The sequence below is a fragment of the Bos grunniens genome, chromosome 7, assembly GCF_055505025.1.
Source record: "Bos grunniens cultivar Pamir isolate PY7600 chromosome 7, Bosgru_T2T1.0, whole genome shotgun sequence".
Classification (NCBI taxonomy): Eukaryota; Metazoa; Chordata; class Mammalia; order Artiodactyla; family Bovidae; genus Bos; species Bos grunniens.
The window spans coordinates 52,605,870-52,630,156 of record NC_141171.1 but is presented as its reverse complement, the minus strand read 5'-3'; the positions used below and the strand labels follow the sequence as shown (position 1 = coordinate 52,630,156).

At 45.3% G+C, this 24,287-nt stretch overlaps 2 protein-coding genes across 4 annotated transcripts in view; both read left to right on the top strand.

Moving 5' to 3' along the window:
• Positions 1-7: 7 nt before the first annotated feature.
• Positions 8-13,696, top strand: HDAC3 (histone deacetylase 3). Of its 2 annotated transcripts, none has more exons than XR_015167554.1 (15): positions 8-118; positions 226-308; positions 1,635-1,777; positions 4,085-4,166; positions 4,297-4,353; positions 4,479-4,534; positions 4,922-5,055; positions 5,536-5,616; positions 5,972-6,070; positions 6,227-6,291; positions 7,950-8,039; positions 8,166-8,224; positions 8,488-8,567; positions 8,874-9,031; positions 13,044-13,696. XR_015167554.1 is itself a non-coding variant. In XM_086412110.1 (15 exons), the coding sequence occupies exons 1-15, from the start codon at positions 64-66 to the stop codon at positions 13,111-13,113; spliced, it is 1,287 nt and encodes a 428-aa protein (XP_086268236.1). In that variant the 5' UTR covers positions 8-63; the 3' UTR covers positions 13,114-13,696. The 2 variants fall into 2 exon arrangements, 1 of the variants encoding a protein (XP_086268236.1); XM_086412110.1 differs by having other exon boundaries at positions 5,997-6,070.
• Positions 13,697-15,552: 1,856 nt separating this feature from the next.
• The window catches only part of LOC147369551 (protein diaphanous homolog 1-like), a 46,656-nt gene continuing 37,921 nt past the window's right edge, over positions 15,553-24,287 (top strand). Inside the window, exon 1 of one of the 2 annotated variants that reach the window (XM_086412096.1) lies at positions 15,553-15,964. In XM_086412096.1, coding sequence (XP_086268222.1) covers positions 15,848-15,964 — 117 coding nt within the window. In that variant the 5' untranslated portion in view covers positions 15,553-15,847. The remainder of the gene's footprint in view (positions 15,965-24,287) is intronic. The other variant, XM_086412095.1, reaches the window with a different exon arrangement.

Below are 24,287 nucleotides of genomic sequence, written 5' to 3'. Positions count from 1 at the left end.
GCTGGGGGTGGGGCAGGCGGCCAGGCTGGCGGCGGAGGCGCGGGGCCTGGTCCCGCCGGCACCATGGCCAAGACTGTGGCCTATTTCTACGACCCCGACGTGGGCAACTTCCACTACGGTGAGGGAGCAACATTGCACGCGAGGGATTTCGGGACGCGGAGGTTTCGAAGCCGGGCCTACAACTCCAGGGATGGGTACTGACGAACTCTCTTCTCCCACCCCCAGGGGCTGGTCACCCTATGAAGCCCCATCGCTTGGCATTGACTCATAGTCTGGTCCTGCACTACGGCCTCTATAAGAAGATGATCGTGAGTCTCACGGCTTCTGCTGGGGATTGAGGGTGGGGACGAGCTGCGGCCTTAGGGATAGGTAGGCTGCACTGAATGCATCAAGAGTGACCCACCCCTGGCAGGGGGGAGGTGGATAGAAGGAACCAGGAGCACCCCCATATGCAGAGTGTTGGTGGGTGCATCCACTGACTTAATGAAAGTTAGTTTTTAGGTCGGCCACCTTCTGACCTCAAGTGGACCAAACTTTGGCCTACGGTTAGGGTGGAGTGGAGCTTGTTTGCAGACACAGAGTATTTCCCTCCCTTGCATCTTAGGACAGTTCTGTGGCCTCGGAGAAGGGAAAGCGGCTGGCTCAGTGTATTTGGATGTGAGGTTTACCCTCATTTCCCACCCCTTTTCCTCTGCCACCTCTCTCCACCGCCAAGCTAGAGTTCTAGGGAGGACTTTGCAGCCCTGTGTGTAAATGTGTATGTGTGTGGAGGACAGTTGGAGGTGTCCTGGATATTCCCTTTTCAATCTAGAATACCCCCGCCCCCACACAGAGTTCCACTTAATTACTACTCATCCCTCCATCTCCCCCTGTATACACATCCTGTCTGTCCCTGGCTTGGAATTTATAGCAGTGTGATATGGGATCATAACATACGGCCCTTATGCAATCCAAGGGGAATTAGCCAGTAGTATGAATGAGTGTCCACTGCTCGTGCTGAGCCACAGACTAGTGAATTGATCATAGAAACGACTGAGGTGATGTTAATGCCTGAATCTCTGACTCTTGAAATTGTTTGCCTATGTGTGCCTGTGAGCATTTTCTGGGGAGGGAAAATTTTTTGCTCTTGTCCAATTTATAAAGTGTGTGACCCTCTCTCAAGACATAATAAATCTCTGGCTTAGCACCTGGGCATCTTGAGTTTAATTAGAAGGTTGTTGTGTGTCCCATATTATTTGATTCCAAAATTAAGAAGAACTCAGAGGAGAGAGAGGACAGAGTCAGCACCCAGGGGAGATGAGTATGAAGAGAATCAGGAATAGGAGAGCCAGGGAACAGGGCAGGTTAAGGGAGTTAAGGTTTGAGACGGGAGAAAAGGCTGGGCTGGAGTTAGGAAGGAAAAGGCAGGCCCAGTGGTCTTTAGAGGGCTTGATCATAAGAAACTCCCAAGCTAATCAGAGTCTCCCTTCTTCATGGACCTTTGTCTCATAGAATAACAAGGATTGGGGGGAGGGGGCGAGGGGACTGCTGTGTGTGGTTTTGGATAGTCCCCAGGGCTGGGCTCAGTGTGGTCAGTCTCAGCCGGATGAGTAGGACTGACCCTGCCTGACTTTATCTTGTGTTTCCCTTTCAAGGTCTTCAAGCCATACCAGGCCTCCCAGCATGACATGTGCCGCTTCCACTCTGAGGACTACATTGACTTCCTGCAGAGAGTCAGCCCCACCAATATGCAAGGCTTTACCAAGAGCCTTAATGCCTTCAACGTGGGCGATGACTGGTAAGGGGAGAACTGGGACCTTTGATGCCAGGCACCTTGATGCCAGGCATTTCAGTGAGAATACTCCAGTGAGGTCTCATGGCAGCAGTGGGAAGATATGTAGGGGTGGGGAGGGGGGGATACTTGTCAATGAATCATCATTTACTTGTTTGCTTATTCAACAAATATTGATTGATTATTGGCTCTAGGCCAGGCCCTGTGCTAAGTGCTAGGGATGCAATGATAAACAAAGCAACACAATTTTAATATAGCCCTTGTGCTAAGTCCTCTAGAGGAGCGGTACATGACAATGAGAGGGCAGACATGGGAGAATTATCTAGCCTGGGCTGGGGCGGGTCAGTGGCAGCTTCCTAGAGGAAGTAATGAAGATTGGGCTGAGTTCTAAAGAAAGTAGGAAGTAATTAGGTGAAAGATAGTTGGGAGGATGGAGGATGAGGGGAGGAATGGGAAGTAGGGACAACATGCCCTAAGGGTCTGCATTAGGACAGAGTGTGACTTATTTAGGGAACAGAAAAAAGGCCACCCAAAATCTAAAGAGTGATCTGAATTGTGTCTAAAGAGATAGGTAGGGCCTTTAAAAAATAAACAGTCCTATTATGAATTGGGGTTTTTAACTTCTAGAGTAGGGAGCAGTCATTGGAGGGTTTTAAAAAGCAAGAGAGTGTTTAGGTACGACCACGTTTATATTGAGTTTATTTCATATGAGAAGTCAGCTCAGAGTTAGGTCTTGTGGGGAAAAGGTGGCCAACAAAGTTAAACCATGATCCTTGCTTCCATTCTAGTCTGCATCCACTAAAAGAGAGTGGCCACAACAGCTGCCATCTGCTCCATTCATTTTTAAACTTTTTATTTATTAGGGAAAATTTTAAACATTTCCGCAAGTAGAATAGTACAGTGAACCCCCATCTATCTATCACCGAGCTGCAACACTTAGAGCAGATGGCTAATCTTGCTTCATCTGTGTCCCCGCACGTTAGGTTATTATAAAGCTAATTTGAGATGTCACTCCCTTTTGTCTATAAATATGTTACTATATATCTCCAAATGATACTCTTTAAAAAAACGCATAGTATCATCACACCTGAAAAATCAACAGTAATTTATATCATCAAATATGCAGTTAGTACTTAAATTTCTCCAATTTTCTCACATTTTTTTCTTTTTTGCAGTTGATTTATTTAAATTAGGATTTAAACAAGGTCCACATATTGTATCTGGTGGCTCCATCTTGTAAGACTTTTAACCCTTAATGTTTCCTTCTCGCCTTTGAATTTATTTATTTATTTTTGCCATGCCTTGGCTTGCAGGACCTTAGTTCCCTGACCAGGAATTGAACCCAGGCCCCCAGCAGTGAAAACATGGAGTCCTAACCACTAGATTGCCAGGGAATTCCTTGAATTTATTTTTTGAAGAAATGAGGCTGTTGATCCTATAGTTTCCTACAATAGCTACAGTTTCTTGAGTAATTTACTCTGCTGTGCTGAGGATTCCTGGTATATCCACTTAATTCTTACACCAACCCTGAGATGTAATAGTCCTTTTCATGATGGTAAGCATTAAGTACATACATTGAAATTTGAGGAGATTTTGATAACTTAGCCTGGACAGTGGCAGTGGCGGGATCAGGTCCAGAGGCTAGGTTTTTAAACATTACACCAATTGGTTTCCCCAAAAGAGCCTACCAATAGAAGCAGCCTCGGCTGGAGGATTGAGGCCGACTCCTTAGGCTGGTACTGAGCGCCTTCCCAGCCTTATCCCCACATCTCTGCTGCACAGGGTGTCTTCTCAGAATACCCTTTGTTCTCCAGTCAGCCTCTTCAGGGCCTTCGCAGCCTTCAAGTTACCACAAAGCTTCATGCCATGAAGGCTTTCTTTACCACACCAGCCCCAGAGGTCTGTCCCGCACACACTACCCTGCTCATTGGGTTGTTCAGGCACATGCTGTCTTGGGAGCTTTCTTGTTTTTTTGTGTTATTGCTCCTGCTAGTTTTGAGTTCACTTTATAGGTCTGGGAATGTAAGGTCCACCCTCAGGCCACCGCCTTGGGCCCTGGGAATGCTCTTGGTGCAATTAGCACTACTGTCACTGCGCTTCTCTACTTCCCATCCAGTGCCTTGAACAAGTCTCAGTATGTGGTTTGGTCCAAAATATTTGTTGAATAAATTTGCAGATAACTTGGGTATGTATGTAGGAGGGGCAGACGGGGTTATTGAAGAAAGGAGACTAAAGGGCTTTGGGCTGGGGAGAAAGGTGAAGGAAGGAAGTGGACAGAGGAAAAAGGGCTCCGACTTGCTTTTCTTCCTGCAGCCCCGTGTTTCCCGGGCTGTTTGAGTTCTGCTCCCGTTACACAGGCGCATCTCTGCAAGGAGCAACCCAGCTGAACAACAAGGTAGCTATACCCCGAGTCCTGTTTCCCCCTTTCTGTGGGTCCCTGAATCCCAGGCCTTAACCATGATCCTGAGCTCCCAGCTTTGGGGGTGGGCAGGAGAAGGACTATGAGTTGGGTGTTTGTCTTTCAGATCTGTGATATTGCCATTAACTGGGCTGGTGGTCTGCACCACGCCAAGAAGTTTGAGGTGAGTGAGGAGGTAATGGGGGAGACAACAGCTCTGCTAGGGTAGGAGATCAGGATGGCAGTTGGGGGGCAGCTGGGTGGAGGAATTGTTCCTCTTTGTAATACCACTATACTGTCTTACCATAGGCTTCTGGCTTCTGCTATGTTAATGACATTGTGATTGGCATCCTGGAGCTGCTCAAGTAAGTAGCCCGGGAGGAGATGGGGCCACTTACGAGGCTCTTGGCTGAGGTCTGAGACTGTCCTGGCCCTGACCCTGACCTCCAGCCCCACACTAGCTTCTCCCAAGTTCTTGATGCTTTTCTCAGGCTGCCTCTTCCTGTGCTCTGCTGCAGATTCCCCGCTGCCTGCTCACATTTCAGCCTTCTCTGCACATCCCTCTCCTGTCCCTGCCTCCAGGCTGGAGCCCCAGGGTTGCCCTTAGGGAACTGGTAGTATTAGGTTTCAGGTGACTTGGGCCAAAGTAGACTCTTCATAATTTCTGGCCTTGTGTTTGGGAGGAGTGGGTTGGGGGCTTTTCCTCCTGGGGTTCACCTCTACCTCAGACGCTGGCTTTGCCTTCACCCCAGGTACCACCCTCGGGTGCTCTACATTGATATTGACATCCACCACGGCGATGGGGTTCAGGAAGCCTTCTACCTCACTGACCGAGTCATGACAGTATCTTTCCACAAATATGGAAACTACTTCTTCCCTGGCACAGGTATGGAAATAGGAATGCCTGTCCCCTTCATACTCCTCAGCTCTTACCATGACTGCCTCCTCCGCAGGCTCAGGTCTCAGTTCAGGGGGCCCCTCCTTGGAGAAACCTTTCCTGATCACCCTGTTACTCTGTCACATCACTCTGCTTTTTTCTTTTCAAGCACTGATTGCTGTTTGAATTTATTGTGGGGTTTTGTTTTGTTTACTGTCTCCCATGTAATCATGCCTACCTCCCAAGAATATGAGCTTGGTGGGATTTCATTTATTTCATTAGTTCTTTTTCCTGCTGTATCCCCATACCTAGTTCACAGCTTGGCTCATAGTAGGCCCTCTGAGAGTATCTGCTGAATGAACACAAGCTGCAAGAGACTTAGTAGTTTGAGGGAATATGTGGCGGACGTACATAGATGGAGTGAGAGGCCCTCAGAGTACATGGTGGGGTTGAAGCAGCTGGCGCCCCCACCCCCCCTGTCCCCCACAGGTGACATGTATGAAGTTGGAGCAGAGAGTGGCCGCTACTACTGCCTCAACGTACCCCTTCGGGACGGCATTGATGACCAGAGTACGTACTAAAGTCTTCTTCCTGCTCACTAGGCTCCTTCTCTCTCTCTCTCCTTGAGTTAACCTCTTCTGCCTGGTATTGTCTACTGTTGGGCCAGGTGTCCTTCAGGATGAATGGCCTTCAGAGGGACCATGAACTCCCCGGAAATTGTATGCAACATATTGTGTGTATGTGCATTTTTCTGGGAAAAAGGTCATTAGCTTCCATCAGTCCCTCCAGAAGTCTCATGAACTTCCCCACCCAGAAGTTCGGAACCAATGGTTGTCCCTTTGGGTTGCCCCTTTCCTGGGCTACACGCTCTCTGAACCCCCTTTTTCCTTTTGTTCCCTGTCTCCCCATCCCCTTGGGGTGCCAGGTGCCCATCTTTGGCCCTCTCCCAGGTTACAAGCACCTTTTCCAGCCAGTTATCAACCAGGTGGTGGACTTCTACCAACCCACGTGCATTGTGCTCCAGGTAATACTGTCCGTGCCTCCTCAGGCACTCAGGCTTGAGGGAAGAGAGCAGGAAAGAGGAGAATCCCTAGGCTGGTGGGGGAAGGGAAGTGAAGGACATTGGTGACATTCTGAGTAGTTCTCTCACTGCAGCCACCTGGGGTTTTGATTTTTGCAGTGTGGAGCTGACTCTCTGGGCTGTGATCGATTGGGCTGCTTCAACCTCAGCATTCGAGGACACGGGTGAGAACTGCTCTTCTTCCACTCCTCCAGGTTTTCAAGTGGCCTTGGGCCTCAATCCATGGAACAGGGGTAGCTGGGAAACAGGCCTCACCTCCTTTTGGGACTCAAAAATAGCTACATGTTGTACTTTGAACCAGCAGTGTCATCTTGAGCAGTGTTCCCCAGTTGGCAAAATTCACATTAGGTTTTTATTAAGCACCTGTTGTGTTCCAGGCATTGTACTAGGAGATGGGGAAGCAGTCAGGGAACTCCCATGGAGTTTACGGTTCAGCCTAGGAAACAGGCAAAACTATAAGTAAGCAAACAAGACAGGCAGATTGTTATAAATTCTATGGAAGAAAAAGAAAGCTAAGATACGGGATAACAGTGGAGAAACTACTTGAGATACCATGATTTGGAAAGAATTTTCCAAAATTCTGAGCTGAGACCTGGAGCCTAAAAGGAGTGAGCCATAAGAGGAACATAGAGCGGTCCATCCCAAGCGGTGAGAACGCTGAGACAGGGCAGAGGGGTATTGTGGAGGAGATGAAGTAAAACCAGTCAGGTGGAATACAGAGCAGGCTGGAGGTGGTTTGAGGTGATATCTGAGAAGTTGGCAGCACTGGGGTCGTGCAGAGCCTTTAGACCTTGCTAAGAAGTCTGGATTATATTTCAGATGTGTTAGGAAACTGTTGACAGGTTTTAAGCAGGGAAGTGACATGATCCAGCTTTCCCTGTCAGTTCAGTGGTTAGGACTCTGAACTTCCACTGCAAGAGGCATGGGCTTGATCCCTAGTTGGGGAAGTAAGATCTCACATGCCTTGTGGCACGGCCAAAAAAAAACCAACTGCTCTGAGTGCTGAATGGAGAACAGTTTGTGGTGAGGCTGGGCACACAGGAGTGGAATTGAGAAGACCAGTTAGGGAGCTCTTGGTGTTGTCTTAGGGGGCTAAGTTGGAGGAGGTGGCAGTGGAGAGAGGTAGGTGATGTGAGTTATATTTTGGTGGCTAAACTGACAGCACTTGCTGGTACATTGGTGAGACTAGTTGATTAACAGGGGGGGTGCCAGGGTGGGTGCTGAGCAGGACAGAGGTGAGAGTGCACTCTGTTTTAAATTTCACTGAGACACAACGTGCAGACAATAAAGTGCACATATCTCAGGGATATAACTCAATGATTTTCACTACCAAGATCAAGATACAGGACATTTTTTTTTTTTTTTAACTTTACAAATTGTATTAGTTTTGCCAAATATCAAAATGAATCCGCCACAGGTATACATGTGTTCCCCATCCTGAACCCTCCTCCCTCCTCCCTCTCCATACCATCCCTCTGGGTCGTCCCAGCGCACTAGCCCCAAGCATCCAGTATCGTGCATCGAACCTGGACTGGCAACTCGTTTCATACATGATGTTATACATGTTTCAATGCCATTCTCCCAAATCTTCCCACCCTCTCCCTCTGTAACAGAGTCCATAAGACTGTTCTATACATCAGTGTCTCTTTTGCTGTCTCGTACACAGGGTTATTGTTAGCATCTTTCTAAATTCCATATATATGCGTTAGTAGATACAGAACATTTCTAGTTTCCTTGTACCCCTTTCCAGTTAGTCTCTAGAAGTGTGTTCTCTGGCTTTCGGTAACTTCCTCCACCCCATTACTCTGGTTTCTTTTAACAGGGAATGCGTTGAATATGTCAAGAGCTTCAATATCCCTCTACTGGTGCTAGGTGGTGGTGGCTACACTGTCCGGAATGTTGCCCGCTGCTGGTGAGCATGCCCCCATTTTTCCTCCTCTCCCTTGTACAGTGTGAGCTAGGGGCTCTCCCTGAGAGATGGCCAGTGGACCTTTCAGCCCTCTCGCTCAGCCTGCCCTGCTCTGCTGGTTTGTTTCAGGACATATGAGACATCGCTGCTGGTAGAAGAGGCCATTAGTGAAGAGCTTCCCTATAGCGGTAAGGACCATTCCACACATGCAAGGGGGACCATGCCTCCACAGCAAGAAGGCCATTCTCACAAGACCATAGAATGGCCTGGTTTGAAAGTGAGTGGGAAGTTTGACTTTCTCAGAATTCTGCAGACTAAACCCCTGGGCCCAGAGCAGGGAAAAAGGTTGAGATGTTATGTGGGGGTTTTGGATGGAAAGGAAAGAGATAGGCAACTCTTGGGACCTGCCTGTGTCTGTTGGAGCCATCATGTCTCCTCCTTTTTCCCCAAGAATACTTCGAGTACTTTGCCCCGGACTTCACGCTCCATCCGGATGTCAGCACCCGCATCGAGAATCAGAATTCACGCCAGGTCAGCAGCTTGGAGAAGCTGAGCACAAGGGTGGAGGAGCCCAGGAAAGGTCCAGGATGTGGGAAATCAGAGAAACCAGGGAAGAGAATCTCAGCCATCACTATCTCTGTTATCAGCTAGGAGGCAGCCCCGGTGAAAGCACAGGCAGTCAGGGTTGGGAGGAGGGACAGTTACCAGCTGGGGGATTCCAACTAAGATGCAAAATGGGACTGCAACTAGGACTGCAGGGACAAAAGGCAGCTACAAGCATTGACATCCTGGGAGTCACTGGGAGCTGCTCATTGTCTATTCCTCATCCCCAACCAGTATCTGGACCAGATCCGCCAGACAATCTTTGAAAACCTGAAGATGCTGAACCATGCACCTAGTGTCCAGATTCACGATGTGCCGGCAGACCTCCTAACCTACGACAGGACTGATGAGGCTGATGCGGAGGAGAGGGGTCCCGAGGAAAACTACAGCAGGTCTGGAGCAGGGACATAAGAGCGGGGAATTCCAGCAAGCTTTGGGGGAAGTTAAGAGGGAAAAAGTAAGTTAGACAGCATTAGTCTAATTGTCCTCAGTTTACCTTCTTCAGTATACAACCATCCCATACTTTTTTTTTTGCCCTGATTTAATGATGTAAGTGACATACATTTATTGTAAAACTTTTCAGTTCAGTTCAGTTGCTCAGTTGTGTCTGACTCTTTGTGACCCCATGGACTGCAGCGCACCAGGCCTCCCTGTCCATCACTAACTCCCAGAGTTTACTCAAACTCATGTCCATTGAGTTGGTGATGCCATCCAACCATCTCATCCTCTGTTGTCCCCTTCTCCTCCTGCCTTCAGTCTTTCCCAGCATCAGGGTCTTTTCCAATGAGTCAGCTCTTCACATCAGGTGGTCAAAGTATTGGAGTTTCAGCTTCAACATCAGTCCTTCCAGTGAATACCCAGGATTGAACTCTTTCAGGATGGACTGGTTGGATCTCCTTGCAGTCCAGGGCACTCTCAAGAGTCTTGTCCAACACCACAGTTCAAAAGCATCAATTCTTCTGCGCTCAGCTTTCTTTATAGTCCAGCTGTCACATCCATACATGACTAGTGGAAAAACCGTAGCCTTGACTAGATGGACCTTTGTTGGCAAAGTAATGTCTCTGCTTTTTAATATGCTGTCTAGGTTGGTCATAACTTTTCTTCCAAGGAGTAAGTGTCTTTTAATTTCATGGCTTCAGTCACCATCTGCAGTGATTTTGGAGCCCAGAAAAATAAAGTCTGTCACTGTTTCCACTGTTTCCCCATGTATTTGCTATGAAGTGATGAGACCCAGATGCCATGATCTTCGTTTTCTGAATGTTGAGCTTTAAGCCAACTTTTCCACTCTCCTCTTTCACTTTCATCAAGAGGCTCTTTAGTTCTTCACTTTCTGCCATCAGGGTGGTGGTGTCATCTGCATATCTGAGGTTATTGATATTTCTCCCAGCAATCTTGATTCCAGCTTGTGCTTCATTCAGCCCAGCGTTTCTCGCGATATACTCTGCATATAAGTAAAATAAGCAGGGTGACAATATACATGCTTGACGTACTCCTTTCCTGAGTTGGAACCAGTCTGTTGTTCCATGTCCAGTTCTAAGTTTCATGTTCCATGTCCAGTTCTAAGTCCATGTTCCAGTTTCTGTAGATTACAATTGCACTGTTCAACATTTATGTATAAACACAAGGGCACACATACACTCATTTTCAGTGTTGTGCAACCTTTTTTTTTTTTTACATAAAAGTTGGATCATTCTGTACATGTTCTACAATTTCCAAGTTTTTTTTTTTACCAGTGTATCTTTCTGTGCCAATATATATAAAAATCTGCTTCATTATTTAATTAGTTGTATAATATTCCATTGTGTGGACATAGCATAATTTAACCAAGTGCCATTGACAGGCATTTACATTATTTCCTGTTTTTTTCACTATTACAAAGAATGTAGCAGTGAATCCCCGTAAACATACATCTTTGAGTGCTTGAATGGGTTAGATTCCTAGACTTGTTGTTGCTAGGTCAAAGGCTGTGTGCAGTAAAGTTTTTTTTTATTTGTTGCCAAATTGCCTTCCAGACAGTCTATAACAGTTTATATTCTTGCCAGCATTTTACTAACTCCTTCCAGATTCCAAGCTGGACAGGTCACTGTACATATACTGCTGTTGTAAGGCCCTTAGATTTCTTTCCTCTGTTAATTTTTTCAGGTGTGATAGTTGTATTGTGTGTATGTGTGTTTTTTTAAAAATCTTTACCTTCCGGAGATACATATTAAAATATTTACAGATGCACTGAATTAGGGGAAAAACCAACCAGAATAGACTTAAAAAAAACACAAAAGCTGAAACAAGCTTTTCTGAAAAATGAAGGAAAAAGACAAGAAAACCCAGAAGTGCAGAAACAGATGCATTTAATAGAGAACAGATTTCCTTATGTGACTGGGGATAACCACAGCTGGATGTTTGCAGGACACCTGGTCCTGCTCCCACGCACTGTTAAGAAGTCTGAGTCGACTCTGCTGCAGAGTCTGATGGGCTTCTCAGTCCTTTCCAGAATTTTCTCTCTGTCTTAAGAGTTCATACTTCCAGATCTCTCTGCTGGACCTGGGCTTTACAGCTTAGACTCTTGGGACCACTCCAACCCTTCTCCTCCATGTGCACCCCTTCATTTCCTCTCTTGGTTAAGGATGTATCTGAATATCTGGCCTCAGGGATCATTTTTGACCCCTCATCTCCATCTCAGCTTCTCCAGGTCTCTGAGGCTTGACTTCTGGAAATTGATCTTCTTAAAAATCTGTTTTTCAGTTTCTTCCTTTTGGAAAAGTTTGTTTTTTTCATCTGTGATTCCAGGCTGGTATCTGGGCCTTGTCTTTGCATTATACAGCCTGTTCTCAACAGCCAGCAGAAGCCTCTGGCCTCTTCCTGTCCTAAGCCCTGTTACTGTTGGACTACCCACTGAGTTCCTTTTCTTTGATGCTTGTAGCATATCAGCTATATAGGATATGATATTTATATTAAATTATACATGATACAATGCCATCAAGTCTTCATTCTCTTGCCATCCGACAACCCTGAGAGGTGCTATTCTTAAATTAACAGAAAAGGAATCTAAGGTTCAGAGAGGTTAAGTAGCTTTCCTAAGTTCTCACAGCAAGTTAAATACCAGGGCTGAGATTCAAACCCGAGTCTCTGACTCCTCACCTTTTACCCTTGCACACTTAGAGGTAACTGAGACTCTGCTCTCCAGGCAGAGGGAGTCTTTCCTGATTTTGTTCCCCACTTCTCTTTGATGACTTTCTCCCTTCTTTCACAGTTAACAGCTATGGGCAAGATAACTTAGTTATTCATATTCTCCCAGAGAATAGTTTTCCAAAAAGACATCAGAATTGGGTACATATCAGGCCTTGTATCGCTTTCATATCCCTTCACCCACTACATACAGGTGTACAGTATGTCACTACTCTCCTTGGAGAAGGCTATGGCACCCCACTCCAGTACTCTTGCCTGGAAAATCCCATGGGCGGAGGAGCCTGGTAGCCTGCAGTTCATGGGGTTGCTAGGAGTCGGACACGACTGAGCGACTTCCCTTTCACTTTTCACTTTCATGCACTGGAGGAGGAAATGGCGACCCACTCCAGTGTTCTTGCCTGGAGAATCACAGGGACTGGGGAGCCTAGTGGGCTGCCGTCTATGGGGTCACACACAGTCGGACACGACTGAAGTGACTTAGCAGCAGCAGCAGCAGCAACTCCTCTACTAAAAGTGCTCCTTTCTATTGTGCTTAGAAGAAAGTCCAAATTTCTGACGATGACTTTAAAAGGCCCTGCATGCTGGCCCTTACCCTCATCCCTGGTCTCATTTCTAATAACTCTCTCTCTTCTAGCTGTCTTGACCTCCTTCTCTCACTTCTCTCACCTGTCTGCCTTATAACCTTATAACTTCTGTACTTGGTTTTCTTACAGCTTGAAGTCATCTTCCTGAGATATTTGCCTGTCCAGCTTCTTAGTCTTCAGGTCTTACCTAGTCAGAACAACTGTTCCTAATAATCCTGTCTGAAATTTTACCCTTTTCCTCCCATAACTCTTAGTCACATCCCTTTATTTCATTTTATTCATAGTGCTTTCCACCATCTGAAATTACCGTGTTTTTGTTTTTACTCTGTTAGTTATTGTCAGCCTCATTTATTAGGTAAGTTTTTTGAGGATAGGCAGAAATGTCGTCTGGTTTATTCTCTCCTGTCTCGCTAAGGCTTATGACAGTGTCTGGCACAGAGTAGTCTGTCAGGAAATGTTTATTGACTACGTGAGTGGATGAATGAATAGCAAGCAGTCTCTACCAACAGAAGGAGAGGAGTGGTTCCCTGACAGTGGGGGCCTGAGAAGTGGCTCCAGACAGGGTGCCTACGTGGGAGAAGATGGAACTTGGAGAGTGAGAGCCTGACCTCTCTTTCTCTCTTCCCTTGCTTTGTAGGCCAGAGGCGCCCAATGAATTCTATGATGGAGATCATGACAACGACAAGGAAAGCGACGTGGAGATTTAAGAGGAGCTGGGCTTGCTATGTCCCCAGGAATTCCTTTTTACCTCTTGGTTGGGTGGGAGGGAAAAAGTGTGGTTTTCCCACCCCTGGTCAGGTTACTTTCAGAGCTTTTACCAACCCTGGGGGAGGGTTTGGAGACCACATCTGGTTCTTGAACCAACTATCCCCTTTCTTCTCTCCCTCAAGGCCTGAGAATGGTACCTATTAAGGATTGAATAGGGACAAGAATAGCCATCTCTAGGACAGCCTGGGCTTGGGCCCTGGAGGCCAGTCCTAGCCCTTTTGGCTCGCTTATTCCTTCCCTACTTCCCTCCAATCCGGAGACTTTAGGAGTGAAGGGGCAGACAGGAGTAAGGTTGCCTTTGACCTCCTCCTCTCCTGGGTTCTCCTACTACAGGCCTTGCTTCCAGTGCAGGTGAAGAGTAAAGGATTTTAGGGGGCTCTGGCTCCTTAACATCCTAACCCAGATGATGGGAAGTACGGTTTTGAGATGGGGGAGGATGTGAAAATGTCTTGTTCTGACTTTTGGTTTTATGTCCATTTTACCACTCTTTTTATCCAATAAACCAAGTTGGTATTTTTTGTACCTTTTGCCTTTCTAGGAATATTCTTTTTACTAGCTGCGTGTGTATGAAGAGAGGAAATGGGATGATGATGTATATAGCAGAAATCATAGTTAACATAGTTAACACTTACATTAGTACCTGTGCATATGGATTTTACATGGATTATCTTACTCATATATAGGGCATTAATAGAGCATTTTAATTAAGAGTTAGACAAACCTGGGAAGATTAGTAGCTTAAGAGAGGGAATAGAGGATGACTTCAGGTTTTTAGTCCTGGTGTTTGGATTGGTGATGCTAGTTAAGATACACTGAGGAAACATGTCAGGTACTTAACACAGTGCCTGATATAAGCAGTTGCTCATTACCTTCATTGTTTATGTGAAGAATGATGCTGGATACTGTAGTAGCCACAAATTTGGACTCTTCCCTGGAGTTTACAGTCCAGTAGGAAGGAAGAGAAATGCTTTAGTAGATGTAGACAATGGTATGGGAAAGAAGAGTAATACCTGGATCACTCCTTCCATGCTTTGATCCTGTCTGTTTCTCAGCACTCTAGCTTAGAAAGTAAGTAGCTGTTTGGGACTGTTTTGGACAAATTGAGTTTGAAGTGTGGGCTGGGCAGTCCTATGCAACTTTCCATCAGGCAATTAGAAAGTGCAAGGTAAAAGCTGAAGGTCAGATTTAGGAGCCAGCCATTTTGGCAGACTCCTTGTAACATACCAGACCCTAGATTGAGCGCTGGCGCCTCCCTAGTGAGTCACTGGCTGTCCTCCAGGAACATGCAGTTGAAGTCTTTTGCTGGTTGTGAGCACGATAATTAAGTCCAGAGTTTGAAGGCCTACTGGGTGCCACATGCTTTTCACACAAAGGACCAGATGTAGTTGGGTGAATAGAGGAAATTGGTGAGGGAAGAATCAAGATAGTAGAGCAAAGAACACACTTTTGGAGAATGCCTGTTCTTTTCACTCAGTTAGGTTTATGTTAATTCAGTTGAGTTCAGTCGCTCAGTCGTGTCCAACTCTTTGGGACCCCATGGACTGCAGCACGCCAGGCTTCCCTGTCCATCACCAACTCCCAGAGCCTACTCAAACTCACGTTAATTGAGTTGGTAATGCCATCCAACCATCTCATCCTCTGTCATCCCCTTCTCCTTCTGCCTTCAGTTTTTCCCAGCATCAGGGTCTTTTCCAGTGAGTCAGTTCTTCATGTCAGTAAGGAATCCTCTTTAAACACAGGGCTTGGCAATCAGACCAACCTGGTTTTAGTTTTTTTTGTCAATTATGTGTCCTTGGGCAAGTCACTTCAATTGTCAAATTTCCTGTCCTTAAAATAGTGAGACTAGTGGAATCTGTCACATGCCATTGTGGAGATTCAGTAAGAAAATACAGGTCGTATTTTTGCTAAGGGTCTGGCACAGAACAAGTGTATGGTAAATGGTTAACTATTATTAAGTTTCAGGCACAGCAGTGGCAATAACTAGTTTTCCCAGATTAGGAACATGGAACGTAGTAGACCTGGGATTTAGAACTAGGTAATTGAACTCCAGAGCTAGTAGAGTTTGCTCTAGCACTGGCCCTGAACCAAGCTCTGTTCTTGGCACATAAATGGTAGCTATCACTTTAGTTTTTCGTGTGCTCCATGGGTATTGAACACATAAAAACTATTATCCTGGAAAGCCTGGCACTAAATTTTCTGCCAGGATAAGTCTCTCTCATACAGTTTTTTTTGGTTCATAATAATATCACACTCTGGGGTGTGAGAGGGTCCAGGTTTCACAGCCACGTGGGCACTGCGTGGGAGCAGGGAGGCCTGCGCCACTCCAACCGGCAGGCGGCGCTGTCCCAGAGAGACCGCCCACTCACCACCCCCCACGTGAGTCCAAATGGTTAGGCCCGCCAGGCAGGTAGTGCGCTTCCGCGGCTTTCCTCCACCCTCTCCCTTCCCTCGTTGGTAGGGGCTGCGGGTCCGGGCGGAAGTGGGGCAGGCGGGCGGGAGCGAGGCGTCGTCGTTGTATATTCATGAGGCGCGCGCAGCCCGGCATGCTAATGAGGCGGGGCGCGGCGGCGGACTGAGAAGCTGCTGGGCGGCGGCGGCGGCGGCAGCGGCGGGCTTGGAGCTGCCGGGCGGGAGCGGCGTGGGCGCGGGGTCACTAGCAACGCAAACCTGGACATGGAGCCGCCCGGCGGGGGCCTGGGACCCGGCCGGGGGACCCGGGACAAGAAGAAGGGCCGGAACCCAGACGAGCTGCCTTCGGCAGGCGGCGACGGCGGCAAATCCAAGAAATTTGTGAGTGTCCCTCCCACCTGGTTCCCTCAGGCTGACCCCTTAACCGCCCTCAGGACCCCAGAAGACCCTCTGCTGCTGGCCCCAGGGGTGCACGCCCGTTTCTAGGGAGCCGCCCCCGCGCCTCCCTTCCTCGTTTTGCTCGATGCTGGGCTCCGAAGCCCGACCTCTGACCGCTCTGGGACCTCGGGGATCCCCGGAGTCCCACCCGGCTCTTGCCCTGGCAACCTCGGGGCTTTCTTCACCCCCCCTTCTTCCCGCCCTCATGTTCTGCCCTTACCCCGCGTAGCCCTGGACAGTCTCAACCCTATCTCTTCCCTCTCAGCCCCACTTCCTTTCTTCTTCCTCCGTTACCCGAACACGCCTTCTCTTATCTCTAGCCTCAGTGCTTTTCTGGGTCCATTTTCTCTTATTACCCTTCCCCCCTTTTTTGGTATCTTCTTATTTGCTTCTCCAAAGGTCACTTCCTTCCCCAAGCTTGATCCCTTTCACCTGCTAACTTTGCTCCCGCCCAGTCCCCTCTCTGGGCCCTCAGCCCGGTGTCACCTGATAATCCTTCCCCTCAGGAATGTTACCTGACTTGAGCCCTACCTTCCCTCTTCCCTTGGACGTTTGTCCTTGTGACTGCAGTAATGGGTTCCTGCCCAGTTCCAGGTCGTTGGGTATGACGGTAGTTGACTTTCCAGTATTTCCCCATCCAGAGAACCTGTCTCTGCCCTCTTGCTAATCGGGCACTTGTCAGGGGATTGGAACTTCTCTCAAGAATATGCCCTTCTTGACTTAAGAGTGGTGATCACCCTCCCCCACGGGGAAGAAGTTGGACTAAAAAAGTCCAGAAGTTTTTGAGTACCTGATTATATTGTCTTCTGTGCATTTTCATGATAACAATCTCCTCAGCTCTCCTGCTACCTCCTGTGTCCCAAGGCTACTGAGAACCTTTTTCCCAATCTGTAGAAGAGTCAGGCTTTCCTCAGGTGCCAGTTACTTCCAATCTGAAAGGATATTGGTATTCATGTAACACCGTGCTTATCTTATCTTTGCCCACACTGAATCTTTGTTTTTACTCTATCCAGGGAAAGATAGGGGGCGCTGTCCAAGATAGGGCGTCTTGGATAACCATTCCTAACTAGTTTTGTTGTCTTCTTTCCCACGTAATTAACTCCGCCGCCCCATTGTCTCTTTCTACTAACCAAATGGTTTCTAACTTTCCCTCTTTCTCTTATCTCCACCTATTAGCATTCTGACGCAACTCCACAAGTTTGGGAAGAAAACTGAGAAAGTGATGAAAACAGGAAGATAATGTTGCTTTGGGACATAGAGGGTTGAGATGTAGAGAGTACTGAACAGATTTAAAATAGTGACTCATCTCTTCCTACCTATTTCCATCAAGACAGGTGCTTCTGGACTGTCCTTTCCAGTGACTGTAGGCTGTCAAATCAGTGCCTGTTTTTATCTGGTGACTGTCTTTTTTCCCCCCAGAAATGTGGGTTTAATAGTAGTGACAACCTTCTCTCACTGGTGATCAAAGCAACGTTCTCCTAGGTTTCTTTAGGATAAGCATGACACTCTAGTTAGGGAGCTTTCCGGCTAAGTCTTAAGCTTTAGGGCCTATGTATCTTCTATTTCTGTATCCTTTTGTTTTGCTTTTGTTTCCATGGGTACTATTTGACCTTACTCACCCGAATTCCAGCTATTTTTGCTGATTTATAGTGACCTTTGTGACTTGTAAATGTTTTTCAAGTTCTAAATGGAAGTTTATGTGTGCTTGTTTTATCTAACAAGAGTTTCACTAATTTGTGAATTCTGCTAAGTATTTGGGGCTGAAAGGTGAGATACCTGAGGAAATTCAACTTCTTTTCACCTGTTTCTTGGAATGTCTATGGAGTCTTGTGTATGCTGAGTGGATTTGGCTCAGAGTTGGTATTTGCTTTAGGGAGGGTGGAGCTGAACCAAGTTCTCTTTTTCTTTCGAGGTGTTTTTCTTAACTCTTAATCTGCTGAATTTTTAGAAAATACGTACACACACAGGTAGTGAGAATTGCATTCCTGGCTGAGGGATTGGTAGGTTTCCAGGAAAGTAGTGCTGTTTTAACCCCTTTATTCCCAACTGTACCTTACCTCAAGGCTTTACCATAGTCTGTCTTTCTCATTGCTTTTTATGTAAGAACTGTGTGGAAATGAGAGCCTAGGAGGAGCGTTGCAATCCACTTCTCTTTGTGTCTGTGTATGTATATGGGGGTGGTAGAGTGGGCGAGATTGCTGGTTTGCATTTGTTACCCATGGCTTAGTTTTCTTGAACTGTAGGCTAAAAGTGAAGTCAAAGAGGTTTCGCCTACTCCACCTTTTCTAGTGTGTGTCCTCGGGAACACTGCACTCGTTTGGACTGAGTGTGCCTGAAGATTATTTGTTTGCATCTGAAGAGTTACTAATCCCTTTAGCTGCTGTATACCTTTCCAAGCTTATGCGGGTTCTAAGTGCAGATCAACTGATGAGAATACAGAACTCACAAGTTACCAAAAATTTGCTCTTTACTCTCTGAGGTAGCTTGTGTGGAAAGGACACAAGGAGCCTAAGTTGAAAAAGTGGTGAGGATCATCTTTTTAAAACATGTGGTTGTTTGAGATGCAAACGTGTGTGGTGAAGCCAGGCTGTCTGGTGTTCCATTCCTTGGTTCTTCAGTCTGTCTCTGGGCCATGAGCTTATCCCTCGTCCAGCATTATTTCAGGTCCTTTTGGAAGCCCTTAAGACAAAGGAAGATAAAAATGCTAAATGAACAGAGTGTTTTCTTACTTTTTAGCAGTGATGAGCGTGGGTGTCAGATAGACTGATTTCTGAAATATGTGTAAGGAGAGTAAGTATAACCAGGATGTTAGGAGGCTGCAAAGCTTTTCTGCATTTTGTAGACTGCATGTCTTCTCATACAATCAAGAATTGATCTGTTTTAAGAAAGACTATTGCATCTTGATTCAGCTAGGAGCCTAACTTTGTAAAACATGCTTAGTGTGGGATTAGAGACAGTACAAGGTATGTAATTTTTTAAATCTTGTTTATTGTTGGACACCTATGTTAAATTTTTACCATGTTGCAGTTTCCAAAAGCAAAGTGAAAGTTCGTTTAGTTGTAGATCCCTGTCCGTCCAAAATGAGAGCAAGGATGAAGGATGCTAGGCAGAATTTTAAACAGATATTAGGAAAGGTGAAGATTATAAAAGAAGTGGAGTTGTTCATGCTTCTTTCCTCATAAAGATACTAACTTTGATCCAAAAGGTCGCTCAAAACCAAGGAGTATGCAGAGAACTTTATACAAGTCATTTGTGTTTTTGAAAGTTGATAAACACAGGGATTACATAGTTTGAAAAGAGGGAGGGGAACCTACAGGAATGTTATTGAGAGTTTGAGATGACAGCATGATACCTTAAAAATTTGCCCTCTGCCTGCCTAGTCTTTAAAGACACAGCCCAAGGATCACTGGATAATGTTACTTTCACTTGTCTCTAAGGAAATCCTCCTTCATAGGAGGTGAAACTGAGGGAATGCCTCAGCATTTAAGTCTCTTGAGAGAGTTGTTAAATGTTGGGATATTTTTATAAAAAGAGTTGAAACTTTTATGACCTGTAAATTGTTTTAAATTGTTGTAAATTTATTTTAAAAAGCTAAGAAAATAGTAACAAGTGAGGAATGATTTAACTTTGTTGATGGGCATACAGGTCAGAATAGACTAATCTTATTCCCTGTGTGGTAAAATCACCTTTTGTTACCCCTGGGGTGCTCAGTGTATCTTGTAAATGGATTGCCAGGTTATTTCTTGGAGAGTGTTATATTTTCAGTGAAATGTAATAGAGGCTTAAAAGATAAGGTGCGAATAAGAAGAACAGGTTAAAAGCATGTTTATTAACAAGAAATATTCGGTATTGTAGAGAAACAAAGTTTGTACATGCAGGTGGTGTTTTCTCTCATTTTGTGTCTCAGTTGAAATCATTCATGGCTACCAAAAACATCCCAGTATTCAAACAAACCTTGTGTTTTTCTTTATTGTGTTGAACCTTCTATTCTTTATCACTTTTATTTGAAAGCAGTAGGGAAAAAATCACCTCTTGCTAACCAGCAGAGCACCATTGATTGGTTGTCCCTGATTAGGGTTAGGTGAGACCATGCCAACCCTCTCTCCCTGCCCTGCTGTCTGTCATTCCCTCCCTCTTTGTTTTTTAATATTGCCCAGCTGCTATAAGAACTGATTCTAGTCCTTTGGATAGCCAGGCCTTTGGGGAATCAGTAGTAGTAAAAGACGTTGATGCTAAAATTTCTTAAAACTTCAAAGCTAAAATTGAAAAGTAAAGAATATTTTAATCACTATGAACATATCTTATTATCTACCTGCTTTTTTTTTTTAACAATTTTTCTTTTTTTTCCAAATAATTTTTCTAATCGAAGAACTCTTTTAAGAGAGTAAAGTTACTAAAGGAAAAGGGAAACTGAGACCAGTATTTTAAGGAATTTTACCACTGATTACAGGATAACTCTGGGTGAATCATTGTTCTTTGAACTTTGAGATTCTTACTTCATTCATTATTAAAGCTTGCTATGAATGGTAGTCTTAAAATTTTAGAGTTGGAAGGGACTTTAAATGTCATCAAGCCCAAACACCCACTCAGTGCAGCAGCAATCCCTTCTTACAGTTGTAGGTTGAAAATTGAATAAATAACCGGAGGAGGAAAAGGATTTTTGGATTCTACATTTCCTTTAGTAAATTTCAGGATCTTGGAAGAAAAGCGGTCATGTAAAAGGAAGAGATATGTTAGAAACTCTGAGACTGAGAGAGAAAAGATTGAAGAAAGTGACTCTGTTGCATAGTTCTGTGACAATTAGGGAGTATCAATTTGTCCTCTAAATAGTTGCTTAAATTTCTTCCCTCCAAGAAGGGGGATGAGATGGATAAGGGGACACAAGAAAGAATTGTCATAATGAACTGAATTAAGAGAAACACGTTGCATTCGTGTGTGGAAGCAATGTTATATGGAAGATGGGAAATTTTATCCTTGGTTGTGATTATAAGTAATCTTTAGGCAGTAGCTGCTTTGGCATTTTGTCAGGGTAGCAGATACAGGTAGAGTTTATGGTGTCCTAGGTGATTTTTCTAGGTTTCTGATTGTGACTTATTCCCTGTTTTAGGAGTAATACTGTTTGAAAGCAATAGGATTTTCATTTTCTTTTAAGACTTAGCATACTTTAAGGATCCAGCAGAGATTGATGTATAAACTGTCTTTGATCCTAAAGGTTACAGAAAACCAAGGTAGTAGGCTTATATCTCAGATATAGCTGCCTTTTTAAAAATATGTTAGAACTCGAGGATCAAGTAAAAAGATAACCCTCATTTTTTTTCCCCTCTCCCTAGAGTAGCTCATACTTTATTCGGGGTCTTCACCTTTCTGGCTGTTAACCCTAACCATCTTTTTTTATTGGTGTATAATTAACATATAATAAACTGCATATATTTAGTGCACAATTTGTGAAGCTATTACCATAGTCAAGATGACGAATATATTCTACACCCTCAACAGTTCCTTCTGCCTCATTGTAATCTCTTCTTACCCCTCCTTGTGCCCCAGTGCTCAGGTAACTAACCACTGATTTGCTTTCTTTAACTGTAGATTGTTTGTATTTTCTAGGAGCTTATATAAATGGCATTATACACAATATGAACCCTTTCTTTTGGCTTCTTTCAGCATAATGTATTTATGTTAGCTATATTAATAGCTCATTCTTATTTTTTTATTGCAGAGTAGTAGTACATTGTATGGGTTTACCATAATTTATTTTTTTATAATTTTACTTATTTATTTATTTTGGCTGTGCTGGGTCTTCGTTGCTGCCCAGGCTTCTCTTTAGTTGTGGTGCACAGGTTTCTCATTGTGCCTTCTCTTGTTGCACAGCATGGGATCCAGGGTACTCGGGCTTCCGTAGTTGCGGCATCTGGGCTCAATAGTTGTGGCTGCCAGGCTCCACAGCACAACCTCAGTAGTTGTGGTGCACTGGCTTAGTTGCTCCGCCGAATGTGGGATCTTCCTGGATCAGAGATCGAACCTGTGTCTCCTGCATTGGCAGGCAGCTTCTCTACCACTGAGCTACCAGGGAAGCCCCTACCATAATTTATTTATTTACTGTATAGACATTTGAATTGTTTCCAGTTTTGGAGCTTTGTTGTTTGGATTGTTTCCTGTTTTGGTTCTTTATTGTTTTGCTGGGAACATTCATGTACAAGTTTTTGTCTGGGCATACGCCTTTATTTTTCTTTGTAAATACGTAGGAGTGGAATGACTTGGAGAAGGCGATGGCACCCCACTCCAGTACTCTTGCCTGGAAAATCCCATGGATGGAGGAGCCTATTGGGCTACAGTCCATGGGGTTGCTAAGAGTAGGACACGACGGAGCAACTTCACTTTACACTCTCATGCATTGGAGAAGGAAATGGCAACCCACTCCAGTGTTCTTGCCTGGAGAATCCCAGGGACGGGGGAGCCTGGTGGGCTGCCGTCTATGGGGTGCACAGAATCGGACACGACTGAAGCGACTTAGCAGCAGCAGCAGCAGCAGGAGTGGAATGACTAGGCTATATGATACGGCTATCATTAACTTTCCAAGAAATTGCCAAACTATTTTCCAAAATGGTTGTACCATTTTACAGTTTCACAAGCAGTGTATGGGTTCTGGTTCCTTGTCAGCTCTTGGTATGATCAATCTTAGATTTTAGCCATTCTAGTGGGTGTGTGAGGGCTTCCCAGGTGACTCGTTGGTAAAGAATCTGCCTGCCAGTACTGGAGATGTGTGTTCCATCCCTGGGTTGGAAAGATACCCTGAAGGAAGAAATGGCAACCCACTCCAGTATTCTTGCCTGGAGAATTCCATGGACATAGGAGCCTGGCAGGCTGCAGTCCATGGGGTCACAAAGAGTCTGACACACAGAGCTATTGAGCATGCACGCACACCTGCACAGTGGGTATATATAGTGTGCACACAGAATTTGTCTGCCATTTCAGTAAGCAAAGGATGTTGTGGCCATAAAGCCATCAGCCACTGTCGGAGTCACTGATGCTGTACCCTGAGGGGAGTTCAGGAAGGAGAAAAACAGGTTGCCAGCCACCAAGCCATCAGTCACTGTAGCTGTCCTGACAGTGCACCCTGAGTGGAATTCAGGATGGAGAGAAATAGGATACTGGCCTTAGGTAGTTAAGATGTGTATCAGAGGAATGATTCAGTAAGCCCATATTCTTCCATCTTCCCATATACAAAAAAGTGCTCAAATCATTAACTTGAGATAATCTGTTGTGTGATTAGCAGTAATCTTTTGATGTGCAACCTCATGTTGTTTTTTTTTCCAGCAAAAATTCCTACGTATCCTGGTTCCTTTTTTACATCTTTGGAATAGTCCCTCAGAGCTGTCTGAGAGACTGCCATCCCAGGCTGTAGTCCTCAGTAAGGCCTTTGAATAAAACATAAATTTCAGCTTTTAGGTTGTGCGTTTGTTTTTTTCAGTCAACAAATGGTATCTCAGTGTGGCTTTTTTTTATGGCTGCACCAGGTTTTCATTGCTATGAGCAGGGGCTACGCTGCTGTGCGTGGGCTTCTTGCTGCGGTGGCTTCTCTCGTTGCGGACGAGCTCTCGACATGTGGGCTCAGTAGCTGCGTTTCAGGGGCTCCAGTAATTTTGGCACATGGGCTTATTAGTTGCTCTGAGGCATGCGGAATCTTCCCTGACCAGGAATTGAACACCTGTTCCCTGCACTGGCAGGTGGATTCTTTACCACTGGACCCCCAGGGAAGTCCTCAGTGTGGCTTTAATTTGCATTTCTTTAATGATGTTTATGGAGGAGCCTGGTGGGCTGCAGTCCATGGGGTCGCTAAGAGTAGGGCACGACTGAGCGACTTCACTTTGACTTTTCACTTTCATGCATTGGAGAAGGAAATGGCAACCCACTCCTGTGTTCTTGCCTGGAGAATCCCAGGGACGGGGGAGCCTGGTGGGCTGCTGTCTATGGGGTCACACAGAGTCGGACACGACTGAAGCGACTTAGCAGCAGCAGCAGTAGCAGCAGCATCTTTTCATGTGTTTACTTGCTCTCTGTATATCTTCCTTGAAGTATCTGTTCAAAAATTTTGCCCACTTAAAACTTTTTATTACAGTCTAAATACAAGTCCTTTGTTGGATACATTCCTCCTGTTACTTGCCTTTTCATTTTCTTAACAGTATATTTTGAAAAACAAAAATGTTTAGTTTTGATGAAGACCAATTAATTTTTTCTTTTTAAATTACTTTTTATTGGAGTACAGTTG

Bases quoted from the DNA above. Each gene is read 5' to 3' on its own strand.
- HDAC3 (XM_086412110.1), top strand. From the start codon at position 64: ATGGCCAAGACTGTGGCCTATTTCTACGACCCCGACGTGGGCAACTTC. The intron at 5,617-5,996 runs GTACGTACTAAA...GCCCTCTCCCAG, and splicing joins GGACGGCATTGATGACCAGA to GTTACAAGCACCTTTTCCAG. The intron at 6,071-6,226 runs GTAATACTGTCC...TGATTTTTGCAG, and splicing joins CCACGTGCATTGTGCTCCAG to TGTGGAGCTGACTCTCTGGG.